At 40.7% G+C, this 14044-nt stretch overlaps 1 protein-coding gene across 7 annotated transcripts in view; it reads right to left on the bottom strand.

Moving 5' to 3' along the window:
• Nucleotides 1–13213, bottom strand: part of LOC110985112 (uncharacterized) — a 43296-nt gene extending 30083 nt beyond the window's left edge. For 2 of the 7 annotated variants that reach the window (XM_087144817.1, XM_087144819.1), the window contains exons 1-3: nt 12979–13213; nt 11791–11887; nt 1342–1404 (exon numbers count right to left, since the gene is read on the bottom strand). In XM_087144817.1, the coding sequence (XP_087000943.1) occupies nt 1342–1404; nt 11791–11865 (138 nt within the window). In that variant the 5' untranslated portion in view covers nt 11866–11887; nt 12979–13213. Of the gene's footprint in view, nt 1–1341; nt 1405–4483; nt 5366–11790; nt 11888–12131; nt 12478–12978 lie in introns of those variants that run through there. The other 5 variants (XM_087144821.1, XM_022245887.2, XM_022245889.2 and 2 more) reach the window with 5 other exon arrangements.
• Between the last annotated feature and the right edge of the window lie 831 nt (nt 13214–14044).

Below are 14044 nucleotides of genomic sequence, written 5' to 3'. Positions count from 1 at the left end.
TAATTAGGGCTCAAAACCATTCCACATGTGTCATGTGAAGATAACATGTGCTTTGCATGTATTCAGAAGTAAGTCATGTCAGTGTGAGCTTTGATGAAGACAAGTAAAGTTCTAGGTTTTGTATACATGCACCTGTAATCCACATCAAGAAAGAAGAATTGTCAAGGACTAAACAAAGGTGTGTTTTTTTATACCTTTGTTCAAGGTACATGTAAAATCAGTTGGTTTCACTTTGTGTTCCTTGAGGAATTAAAGGGGTGTTCCACTTGTACTTTCCATGGCATATACATAAACAGTATCTATCATGAAACATACAATTTAAGACTTTAGTTTTAAAAGCATTATGCCATTCGTCTTAAATTTCAGTGAAAAGGATAATCTCTCAGCCTAAATGCTAACCCATTCCTTTGATTTTGCAATCATCTAAAAGGGTATGTATACATCTACTCATTTCTTTTTGGATTTCACATGTGTACTATAACCTGTGAAGTGTGAACTGGAAATCTTTAAAATTGCAGCTTAGTACACACGCAGCATTTGTTTAATTTCATGTTCTAAGACCAAAAGATCTTACAGGTACATGTACATGTATGCAACTGTCTTTTAATTTGATTTATTTATCTAAAGGATTGTCAACTGTACGAAACTTTTTTTTAGCTTGAATGTTTGACAGTACTGTACATGACTTGTTTAAATGAGCAAAATTTACATAAATACTTATAGACAATATTTTCCTTCATGCTGTTTCATTGAAAGCCCCATCATGCAATTCCTTTCTAGTTGCTTTTGGTGATTTTTGTATGGCTTGGCATTTTCGTTTCGTTCGGAAAGTTTACTAAAGCCTTTATGAAGGTAGAAAAATGAGACAAGCTTGGGTTTGAACTGAATACCTTCTATTCTGAAAAGTCAGTTCAGATATACTCCCCTAGGGAGCTGAGAGGGTGACGGTAATTTGGGATGTTTCTCAGGCCCAATTAGTAGGGGTAATTATGCTTTGATCTCATTTAAAAGTAATACTTTAAAAACAGTAAAATAGTAATACAGTAAAAGTTATTATTATCCTGCCACACACTCATGGGTGGAGAGAACCAAGACGGAGACTTGTTTGAGGTCACAAAATGTAGCTAGAAGCAGGATTCAAAGCCCTGACAAAAGTTTCAAACCATTATACCATTACCACATAGCCACACTCCCCTACAATGTACATGTACATGTATTTGTACACTCCATGTTGAAATTCACTGAATCTCCGGTACAAGGTGGCATTGAGTCACTTTTGGATCTGGATGCATGAATTCACATGTATTTTCTAAGACCAAAAAAAAAAGGTGAAACACTTACAAAGAGCTCCTTGCCATCGATGTTATGTTTCTGTAAGGGCTCCACGTACTCATAGAAACCAACCTGGATGCAAAGAGTTCCCAGAGAAATTTGGAACAAAAAAATATAAGAAATTATTCAGAAGGTACATGTACCCTACCCATAATTCGGATGTGGGCCAGAGTGCATGCATACTGGTAAATGAACAAACACATCATGTACAAGTACATCTGTTCCTCATCCCAATTATGTTTCAGTGTACGGCATCCAATGACTGTTTATAAATGCAAGTTCCTGCACACTTCCATCATTAGCCTTGAATGCAAGAAAAGCAAACAAGAAAAACTCGAAAACAAAAACACAACTCATCCTCCCCGCATACATACTGTGCACAAGTACACTGGTAATAGTGGACATTGTGGAAATAACTAATCAGGCAAGCTTCGAATGCAGTAAAAGCGAGCAACTGAGCAAGCAAAAACTGAACCCCCCTCATGCACAGAAGTATGATCAATGTTGATGAAATCCACAGAATCTGTAAGATTCCTTTGAAAATAACGCAAGGAGGGAAAAACTAAAAAAATAAATAAATAAATAAATTTCAAAACATACAAGCACGGTGGACAATATAATGCTACCAACAATATTAAAAATGTATTCTTACTGGTACCAGTGTAAAGAAATTATAAGTTTTAATTTTCAATATTTACTTTCATTTTCTACCTTCGTCTGCACCATACTAATTTTTTACTAAGTCTGCGACAACATTTTTGTACTTGGAATATCCTTTCGCCTGTATTTGCGCAGGCTTGCATAACTGTTTTCTACAGTATGTCACTACTTATTCCTGTTCGGTGTAGCTGGCCATAGATGCATTTGATTCAGTTTTGATTTGTACTTTTCAGTCTTTGTGTTATGTGATAACGTACATGTACGTTTATTTCATCAATTTGTCATTCCATATATTTTATCTTGTTTTAATACAGTACTGTAATACATTGTGGATTTTGATATTAATAATGTACCTTTTTTCTACAGACCACAACAGATCTTGAAGTAAATATTTAAAGAAAATGAAAACACATGTACATGTATGTATTAAATACAAGAAAAATACATTTAGTTCATCATCCCCTCTGCAGGTTTGACATTAACCCAGCTGAACTAATTTACTTCATTTCCAGCAACTATATCTACATGTACCAACCACAAGAAAATAAACACAAACTAAATCCATCATATCCTTGTAAAATTGTTAAAAGACAAATGCTCTCAATCTACACTAACCATGTCAACAATAGCCAAACACACAAGAAAAAGAACAGCCAAAAGACAGATGTCCAACACATGTTCCGGTACATACCGGTATGTACATGTACAATTACACTACAGTATGCATGCACCAAACTAAATATAGTGATTCATCGGATTCACCACACCGGTATGGTATAATGTTTTAGGAGAACTTTAAAGGATCTAGTCCCCATACAGTATACACGTACATGTAAATGTACACGTGTACGTACGTGTCTATCTTCTGCTTAATGGCCCAAACATTATTTACCAACACCTGGATAATGATTGATTACGTCCCTTGAAAGTTTCCGTGCATGACTGTGTGCGTGCATGATACGAATAAACTTATGCAGTGTATGTACATGTACATTGAATGTTCCATTGGTTTTGTCAGCCAGAGTTCTAGCCACAGGTCACCACTGTAACTTACATGTAAATGTACATTATGTACCGGTACAGTAAAGGCATTTATCTACAAACTGTGGGTATGATCCTAAGCAGCAGGCAAGAAAAAAAATGTACTTACATGTAGCATTGCACAAAAAAAGGTACATGAAAAAAATGTGCATCTAAGGAAAACTTCAGCTGCTATTTAAAATTTTCCACTTGGAACCTGGCCCAATGCAGGGGGCTCTGAATGATTACACTATGTAGCTCAAGATTCCTACCCATACATGTATAGACACATTATGGCAAGAAAATGAACATGTACACGCATGTAAAATGTACAATGATGGATAAGACATGTTACAAAACACAAACACAAAACCCACAGAGAAATCCAATTGTTTCCTCAATATTAACATTTTATGTGCCAAGATGTACTCATATACATGTACATGTACCAGGGTTCCCGTGGAAATCTGGAAACCAAATTCCATTTTTCCTGTCCTTTTGGAAGACTGCCATATGACCACTACAGTACACGAATAACAGACTGACAAGGAAGGCCTGTAAATTCATCATTATTCTGTGATCTCATTTAAAATGGCTCGGGCCCATCAAAAATAACCTTTGCAGGATCTTGATTTGCATAACACTTCCATGACTTTTTTCTCTGACAGCAGGATTCCGGGACACCCTACGTGTACATGTACCCGGGTGCATCATTTCCCCCCAAACTTCCATGACTTTTTCCAGGATTTTCAGGAGTTTCTATGACCAGTGTGAGTTCAATTGATTGATGCAATTCTAATTTTGATGTATGTTTCATCTTTTTAATCCCTTCCTGTTATTCGTATTTCAAAACTACCGGTATTTACTGCTGTTGGTTGGTAACACTAAAATTTCAAATAAAATCAATATAGACAACCCCAAAACGGTAAGCACTTGAAGAAATATTTACTGCACTGACGGACAGAGTGTAAGTCCTTTATCTCTGACACACCAGCGGTAAAGATGGCGGGTTGTGACGCATCGTTTTCCTGCCATGGCCAGCCCGCATATATGTGCTCACATACCGGTAAGCATACACAGAACAGGAAATGATGTCAGCTGCGGGTTATCCCCTCGGGAAGGTAGGGGTGAAGAAAGGGGGTAGCTTTCATCACACATTCACAGCTTCTGACACTGGTTCCACTTTCCGATAAATTTGAACACTCTAGAAGTAAAAAAGCACTTGACACCAAAAAAATTGACCCCTGCAATGAGGAAGTGTACATTTCTTTAAACATGCCTACTGATGATCAAGTGATATGCATGGAGGCAGGATGCATGGCTGCAGGCAAATCAGGGAGTATAAAAAGCTGCAAAAATACAATGTACATGCACCTGTTCATATTGATTAAATGTGTTTAAACTTGGCATGTTTATAGTCCAATGCCGTACTATGCACATGCATGAACAGACAATATTTTGACCTATTTACCTGCACTGCACGGGCTGCGCTTGTGAAAGTTCTTTTTCACGAGGTGAAATTCAGCTGCCTATAGTGCTAGACCAAGCACTCCAGTCTGATGATCTAAAGTAGTGCAGATCCGGACATCGATATGAAAATTATGCCACAAGTACTACACAAGATAACCCAATATACATGTATGCAGCAGTGAGTGGAGGCCTCTACGCTACAGATGACTTAGCCCATGGGTCTCTTTAATAGGGGCAGTCTCTAGAAATTTGAGCATAGAACTGCAGGTCGATCTGCATTACAAACTGTGAGCAACTTCAAATGAACAGGCAAATATAAAAGTGTCTCGAGAGCTCAGCTAATCACAAGAGGAAATGCTTGATGGACGTACATGTACATGTATAATCGGAAAACTGGCCAGATTATTCACACGTACTGTACATATCTGTGGGGCAGCAACTTGAGAAGCCATGACTCTCAAATAAAGGATGTAGGGACCTTCTGGGGAATGCTCACACGTGCACGAAACTTAACTACAGCTGTGGAATAAAAGGAATCCAATTCCAAAAGCTGAAAGCTGAAAACAACTCAAGGAAAAGCTTGAACAAGTTGAACAAGGTTCAGCATGACGGCAGGCAAAGCATTGTTCCAGAGTTGAACGGTAGACTTCTGCAGCGTGATGTGAAATTACGTTATGTCAAAGGTCCTCGTACTAGAAGGCAATACCCTTTCGGAGAGGCTCTCTCAACAGACTGGCAGCAAAAATCTTCCAGTAACAGGGCCACGACCTGGGGAAGGTAGAACTCAACGAATGTCCAAGTCTTTCAAGCCCCAATCCAGCCAGCACAACTTGCACAGGATAAGGGTGTTGTCACATTTCCCGAGTTTCCTAAAAGCAAGCGACATGCTGCACATCGAGCCCTACTGTACATGCACGCACTGGTACGTTGTTACCCCCCTAGCGGAACGATAAATCAAACGGGGCAGCTGCCCAGTGACTCACACCCAATCCCTTGCCATTTATAGCGCCAAGCGACACCGGGGGCTGGCACAAGCTGTGCTACTGGTTGGCACTTGCTTGTGTGTGCATGTACTCTTTATCACGCTCATACATGTCCAAAAAGAGTGCTGGGATGCAGTTGCTAGGGCAGTCCACATTTCAATGGGTACATGTCGCTATAATAGAGTCCTGGATTAGACTAAACTTAGAACCCGCTGGGGTAAAAATAATCTCAGAGACAAGAAGGTAGGTATCGGTAATTGGTGGTGACATCCCTTGGCGTTGGAAGCGGAAGCACGTCGTTTCAGTGATGACGTACAGACAAGGACTGCCCATGTCCACTGCCCACGAAACCCCTGAGGATTCATGCGCAGGAAGAAAGGATATTTTCAGCCCCTTATTGATTGTTCATATTCATGGTTTATCAGAGGCTAGTTAAATGAAACTAGAACCTTAGATATTCGGCCAAACTTGGCCTATCTCACATGTACAATACACCACATTACACAAATCATTAATAACCTATGCTAACCTATACTGTATATGTATTTTTGGGAATACATTACCCACAGGGAAAGAAAATAATCCATTTACATGTATAATGGCTGTATCCTGATTAATCGCACTTTCCATATTAGGAGGTCTTATTGCAAAGCCGAAGATTAGCGAATGAAAACTTTTCTGAATTATTGCCTGACTACCTGTATAATGTACAGGTATAAATGTTAGAAATCTTTAAAAAAATATTTTTTTAAAGAACAGAAAACAGCAGCAACTTGTTCAGATGAATAACAGTACAGTAGATAGAGCACAGAAAGTTGTTTAATTTGGAAGGAACTGAAAATCTTTTCCATCTAAGTGCCATCTATCAGGTCTGTATGATGTGCCATGTACGGGTTCCATTTCTCAGTCATTCCTTAAATGAAAAAACTTGAAAACCAAATATGGAACCTATTTATTGATAACACACCTGCAATAATGTGTTATCCAGCTTCAAGTACCAGTAAGTGCCAAATGAGGATGGAAATGATTTAAAATTTGACACAAAATGCTTGTGTCAAGATTTAGATCGATAAAACACTGTCCTTTATCTGGAGTCGTAACACAGATCTTCAGCCACGATTGTAGCACGATGCAGGCACATGTATGTTGAAAATTATTAACCTCCTTGCAAACAAACTAACTTTGCTGGTGAACTTTGCTCTTGACATTTCACCAACATTTCCTAGAGGTTCTTACCGTAGCTGCCATTCGTGTATGACATACTGTGGGATGAGACAAGTAATGATTAAAGATGTACATGTACCCCAACAGTACTATATACATTGTGTGTAGCCCACTCTGCAAAAAAGGGTAATAAGTCGTGCAATGCCAAAACATGTAATGATCGGTTCTACTGGTATTTGGAGAGGGCAAAATTTCTTCAAAAACGTGATTTCGTGTTTTTTCCTTAAATACTTTTATAATATTTACATTTTCTGAATTTGTGACTACAAACATGGATACTGATGAATAAAGATGAAAAATTTATCATTCAGAAGAAATCCTACATATACATGTAACATTGTGTTTCCAAATGTTACACTTAATCAGCTTTTTCTCAAGAAGGGCTTTTATTGAATCTGAAAATGTGGATATACAAATGTCTATATATCTCTGGAACGCAGTGCACTACAGGGGTCATTCATATATCAAATTGTAGCATTTGCAAAAGGACTGTTGATTTCACTTCAAAACACGCCCTCTTTTGTTCCAGCTCAGCCCGGATAGATCAAAAGAAATCTTTAGCACAGCATACATGTACATGTACAGCTGCCCTGCCAATTTGAACTACTTACACATACATATACATGTACATGCCGCACACATTTACACGTGTGTGAAAATCTATATACCGGTACTCCAATCAATGCGAAGTGACAGGATTTCCTAATATATCAATCCCACATGTACGGTCCTTCGGTATGAATTTTACTTGGAAACATACATGTACACTGTGCAACTAGGTCCACTTCTTGTAGATAGACTCCCACAGAAAGTAACAGTTGTAACATTAACCCTAACACTCCTCAGTCCTCCAACAGGTGAAGGATTGAGGAAGGTTAGGGTTAATAAGCAGTAAGATGCATGAGGTTAACTGAAAGTCAACAACTTGACTTTGATCGAGTGCATCTAATAAAACGGAATTCAAATGTGAAATGCATGTACATGTACAGTGTACACATATGCACATGAAGTATGCATGATGTCATGGTCATCATCAAGTCAACTCTCTACAAAGAGCAACGAAGGCATGCCACACAGCATGATATCCCCTGACTGCAACCTCAGCTATGGAGGCTACAAGTAGTTATCTTCTTGGCGCAGTTGATCCCTGTACCGGTACATGTGCATGTACGTGTACCGGTACATGTACACGTACATGGAGGTTAGTGTCTGTCCTCCAGAAGAAGTTGATCCTTGTGTTGGTTCCCATGTCATGCATGATGTGCTACATGTACATGTACATGTATGTACCATGAATGTATATATCCTGATGTAGCCCCTCTCTTAATGTACTGTACTAGTACGTGATTAACACAAATGCCATTCATACATACATATTTTCAGAGTCACTTCTGTGAAAATCGGACAGTTCCTGCAAAAATTAATTACATGCAGTGAATGTTATGAATGTGCGCATATTTTCAAACTACACAGCTTTGTGGCTAAAGTGAATTTTTCTTTGGTCGATGTACCATACATGTGCAGGTAAATGTCCATTTTCAGGCCAAGTAAATGGAGCTTGGACAATTCAAATTGTTTGTCAACTCATCTTGAGACAACCTGACCTATGAAACACCTCAACAAACTGAGATGACACTGAGAGAAGAATTCGGACCCATGGTTTCATCTAGGATTAAAATGCATTGTACACTGCCTGTCCTTTCTCATACGATTTCAAAGCTGCCTTTCCACTCTCCACAAAACCTCTTCAGCCTTTTACCCCCCCCCTCCTGCTATCTGAGCCCCTATTTCCGTTGTGCCGAATACCGGTACTCTGGAGAAAATTATAAAGTTATAGTATAGTATAATCATAATTTATCACTGTTAAAGATTTGTGACACATATGGGGGTTTTGTTCGAGCAAAAACTGCCCGTCCTGAATAAATTTTGCCTGTTCTAGTGAACAGTGGAATACATGTACGTATGTAATCCCCCTTCCCGGTACGCATGGTGGGTGGTGTAAATAAAGGTAGGTGTGGTCTAAGTTATTAAATCTGGGACTAGCGTGTAGAAGTGAAGCTGTGCTTGTAGCAGAGGCTGGGTTGGTGAGGCTGCAGGGATAACAATAGGTGATCAGGTCAGGTGCAGGCCAGATGATAATTTGTGGGAAGGCTAAGCTTGGCTCATTCGGGTTGACTGGGCCTGGGATTGCTGGCATATTGCTGGGCCTGGCTTGGGTTAAGGGTGTGGTGATATGGTAAAACTGAAGCGTGCACGGGCCAGATTAAAGGAAAATGTGATACATTGTACATATCAACAAAATAATCCCCTGACATGTTTGAGGTTTTGAGGACCCCACAGCAAGGCAGAACCTCTGTTTGCTGAAAGGTATCCCTTAAAATACCCATTCCTTGTTTTCTATCAATTTAATCTCAGGATTTTCCAGAGTTCCATCCTGATGAAAAAGTCTGAAATCAAGAAAAATATTGACAAATCTCACCCCTGATTGTGGGTAGGTGTGGCAAGGGTTGATAAGCTGGTTAGGCAAATTCACAAGTTCTAATGCAGTTATCAAGGATATACAATAATAAAGGAATGTTTCTGCTGCTTGAAGAGCCCTTTACCCATTACAGGTACCCCAACAACAGCATGGGTACAACTGTAGCAACTGAAGTTTGGACATTGCCAATAAAAGTTGTGCATTTCCAACTTCATGTTTTGTGCAGTAGCTAGGCTGCCTCCCCCCAACATTTCTCTTGTATGGTCAAAATTACGGAATGGTTGGGACTGCTGCTACACTTTACAGTCACTTTGCCCATTTACCACTTTGCCCACAACCACTTCGCGCATTTGCCACTTTGCCCACTTGCCACTTGACCCATTTACCACTTCGCCCACCCCCCATACGAGTGCCCACACAATATTTCGCGTGGTAATAATGCATGCCCTAATTTCACAAGCACGTGGGCCCGTGATTAATCGACAAATCTCCGTATCTTAGTGGGTTTTATGTGTACAAGTTTTTCAGATACAAAAATCAAAATATCCATACTTCGACACAATAAATGCATTTTCAAAAGCATTGTTTCTGTTACAATGCTCCAAAGTTTTCCAACAGCCTGCACTGCACCGAGACCGCATGAAAAATGGCTAATGCCTATAAGTATGAAGATGACTCTCATTCCATGAAATAAGCCACTGCAATATTTCTGAAGTTTTGTATCATTCGGTATCAAATTTTTGGTTGTCAGCATTTGGAACGTACTTTATGTTGTCGCAGGAGTGGCTTAGGTATTTTACACTTCTCACTACCTGCTTTGGTGCCGGCCCGCATAAATTATAGCCTTGCATTGGTTTACATCAAAGGAAACGTTGACAGTTTCTAAATCCATCACATCTTAATATTGCCATTTGATATCTTTATCTTTCCTGGAAACCAAGGTAGATTCAGGAATTGTCGTTTCAATGTTACCTCCTCTCTTTTCAATTGTGACAAAGGCCATGAGCAAAGTGGGCGAAATGGCAAATGGGCCAAGAGGTAATTGGCCAAGTGCTTAATGGGCAAACCGATTGACACCAGCTGCTACAGTTAGGGTGCAACATTACAGTGTGACAGTTACAAGAATTAACCCACACCCCCCCTGTGATTGTCTGGCTGGGGATGGTGTAACTGCAGACCTCATTTCTACATGACCACACAATGCTGAATATCTGCAGGGAAACCATAGGGTAAAAACGATGGCAGTGGTGCAAATGCAAAACTGTCAAACATCGCTGACTGGTTGCTGATAGCTGCATTAATTATTGCCAATTTTTAATTGGTCCAGATGGGCAATTATCCTTTGCTACCAGCATACAGCAGTATCGCAGCACATGAGCGTGTCAATTTGCATGGCTCAGTTAATAAGGTAAGAAAGTGAAATGAGGTATTAAAAAGAAAGTTGCATTTTCTTCCAAGTGCCATTCTAAAATGTACAAAAAAAGAATCAGCATAACAATTCCGGCAATTCACAATAGTACCCCTTCTGACGCGTGTTGAGATGGAATATAGCCAAGTGGGTCTCTCACTCAACGCAAGAAAAACGGAGGTGATCACATACAACATCCCTGGCCACGCCCCCCTGACTTCCATAGAAGGTGCCCTCTCAGGGAGGCAAAGGACTTTGAGTATCTGGGGTCATGGATTGACTCATCTGCACAGGACATTCGTATTCACAAAGCCCTTGCCTGGAAGGCTGTCAATTGAATGAAATCTGTGTGAAACTCAAGCTTATCAAGGGACGTTAAGCTCAGTTTCCTCCAGGCCACAGTGGAGTCCATCTTGCTGTATGGGTGTGAGTGCTGGACCTTAAACATGGCCCTTCGGAAGTCTATCAATGGATGCTACACCAGAATGCTGAAGGTTGTGCTCAACATCGATTGGAGAGACCGTGTGCCTGATAACATCCTTTTGGTACACTATCACGGATCTCACAAAAGATCGCAAACAGACGGATGGGCCTTGCAGGGCAGTGTTACAGACATCCCGAGCTACCGGCAAGCCAACTGGTATTATGGGAACCAATGCATGTAACAAAGTCAAGGGATGGACAGAGGGTGAGCTAAGTTAGCATGCTGAGGAGAGATGTGGGTGTATAGACCACGACAGAGCTGGCTGATTGCATGAAAGATAAGGGAGGTTGGAATCACCGTCAGAGGTCCTGCCTGCAGGTGACACACAGAGACCCGGAGTTTGCAGCACATTGGCCAATCACAACACGTGAAATCTGTTGACCCTTTCCAAACACGCACTGGTCGACAGGTTTCCCCCAGTGATAGGCCAGTGCGCTACGAACTCATGGTGGTGCACTACTGTGAAACGCTCGTTAAGAGAACATTGCCTGAGGTTGCACACTTTCAGGGAGTGACCTTTCTTATTGACAAAAAACAGATGTCCCCCACCAACTGACCCATCTCACCCAGTGCACCAAACATGTGCAATATAAGTAATTACCATTCATGCACGTGAACTAAAGAGCCGGTACAAAAATCATTGAAGCTAATAACATGAATAAGCCATGCAGGCCTTGCCAGGGACTGGTTCATCAATTTTAAAATCATAATTCAGAAAAAGACAATTCACCTGTTGCAGCCACTCTCCAACTTCGTCAGCTGTCCAGTACAAGGCGTCATCGTAAGTTGCCAATTTCTTCGACATCGTTCTTGGCCTGGTTACTCAACTGTAAGGAAGGAAATTTTACCACCAGAAGATACCGTAGTTGAAACAAGGTACACTGCCCAATTACATGTACGGCTAGTCTGGTACAAATCAACACATGCCATGCATTACACTCAACTACATGTGTGTACAAGTATCTGGCAGGGACAGTCATTATCGTAGCTCTGCAGTTGGGCTGGCCCAAATAATCAGCAAAATTTCTACACCAAATTCTCAACCTTCTCCAAAGATTTTGCACCTCATACCTAACAGAGTTCGTTCAAAGTTTTGCCAATGAGGCATTTCATTCAAGCTTAAATCGTAGCCTTGGCTTAACACCAATAATTCTAGATTCTGTCCACAGGAGTTCATATCCACATCAACACAGGCTAGGAAGTATGACACACCATGGCATGTGTACACACCAGCATTCTGTGGACTGACCAAACCGTAGTTTGGTTAGTTGGCTGGGACCATCCAACAGATATCATGGTTGGGGCATAACACAACATGTACATGTATGTGTTGGGAGTGATTGGCCAATCAGCACATTTGCCTGAACGCTCTCCATGATTGGTAGATTCTGTATGATTAGGAAATCTCCAATTTTAGGCTATTTGTATGTAACCCCCCTCCCCCCGACAGTTTTGACTTATATTTTTCATCGTGTTCACGAATGTGAATTAGAATAGGGCGATTGGATGATGGTGGAATTATCAATAAATCATGCACTAAGACTTAAGAGTAAGACCGTGTGTTCTTGTTCCTCCATGGCCCGACCGATCGGACAGAGATCATGATTTATGACATGAAGATCGAAAAATCTGGCAACAGCATATAAGCCTATCAACCGATCGCGCCTAACACTGGTCCGATCACTCGAAGTCGTACGACACACAGTGACGGTATACATCATGGAATACGGTAGACGACCATGACAACACTGACAGTGGTGTAGTTATTACGCACAATCTGACAATTTTACGTTCTTCTGTATTAAATAAATGCCCAAAATGTAGCACAGCAGTTCCAGAAATTGCCTTTTGCAAATTTCCAACATTATAACGGAAATTAGGGATGTAAAAAAAAAGAAAAAAGCAGATATAACTTCACCAATGCAGAGGTTTCACTTGTACGTATTCCACCGTCCTGTTCGCAAACTTCCTTGTTCCTCTCCTGATACGCGGATCACAGCCCCATTCACCAGGACAGGAACGCTTTTCCGTCAGGTAAAGCTGGTTCTGTTACCTATGAGTCAATGCAATCGGAACTGTTGCGGTCTGGGGACCTGACAGTTAATACCAGTGAAAACTTTTCGAGGGCCGTGTGAGAATAGTTTGGCTAGGGCCGGCAATACTACACACATGTATGGGAAATGGCTGCAGCGGCTAGCAACAGCGGCTTCCATAGCAGCACGTGTTAAATATTCCATACCACAGTCTGCATAATGTCATTCTCCTCGGGCCGGCCCTATAGAGGGAGCACTTTTCCCAGCTGCGCAAACAGGATCCCGGATTCATAATTAATTTAATGATTCAGCACATTTTGACGTGCCAACATTGGCTACTGGATCCAACTCTGTAATTGAGTTTAGCCAAATATTACCTGCAGAGGAAAAAATGTAACCCTTTGATATTTGAATGGATGCGGTGTATTTATTACACGTGCATCGACGTAATGCTGCGGGAAAATCTCTTGATTCGTTTCCCTAGTCGGCAGAAATATCACGGATGGCACTTAATATGCCAACTGATAACTTCTTTCGACCTGACTTCTAAATGTCTTCTAGATTTTATTTCAACCAAACCCGGTTTTTTTTATCATTTTACAAAGTGGCGTAAATTTGTGCTGGGAATTGCCAGAGGTAGGGTGTGGTGATTGTCCGTGTGTTTATCGGGTGCCTTGTGGGGTACCAGAACAATAGGAAGTAACCCACAAGGGACATTCGTTGTCCTTGTGAGGTATTTAAATGGCACCCCACTAAAATGAATACATTCCTGGAATTCACTCAAAGGAATAATTTCCAAGCGGTATACTAATCTGTCGCAAAATTCAAAACTTGATCAACCCAGGAATAGTCTGGTTGACTTTTTATGAGAGCGATTTGGAAACTGGGCTTGACATACTAATTTTTTAGTACAAAAGAACACAGGAAATGCCCCATAAGAATGTGTGTGTG

The sequence above is a fragment of the Acanthaster planci genome, linkage group LG13 (assembly GCF_054643075.1).
Source record: "Acanthaster planci isolate LZ-2023a linkage group LG13, COTS_SCS, whole genome shotgun sequence".
Classification (NCBI taxonomy): Eukaryota; Metazoa; Echinodermata; class Asteroidea; order Valvatida; family Acanthasteridae; genus Acanthaster; species Acanthaster planci.
This window is presented reverse-complemented; position numbering and strand designations above follow the sequence as displayed.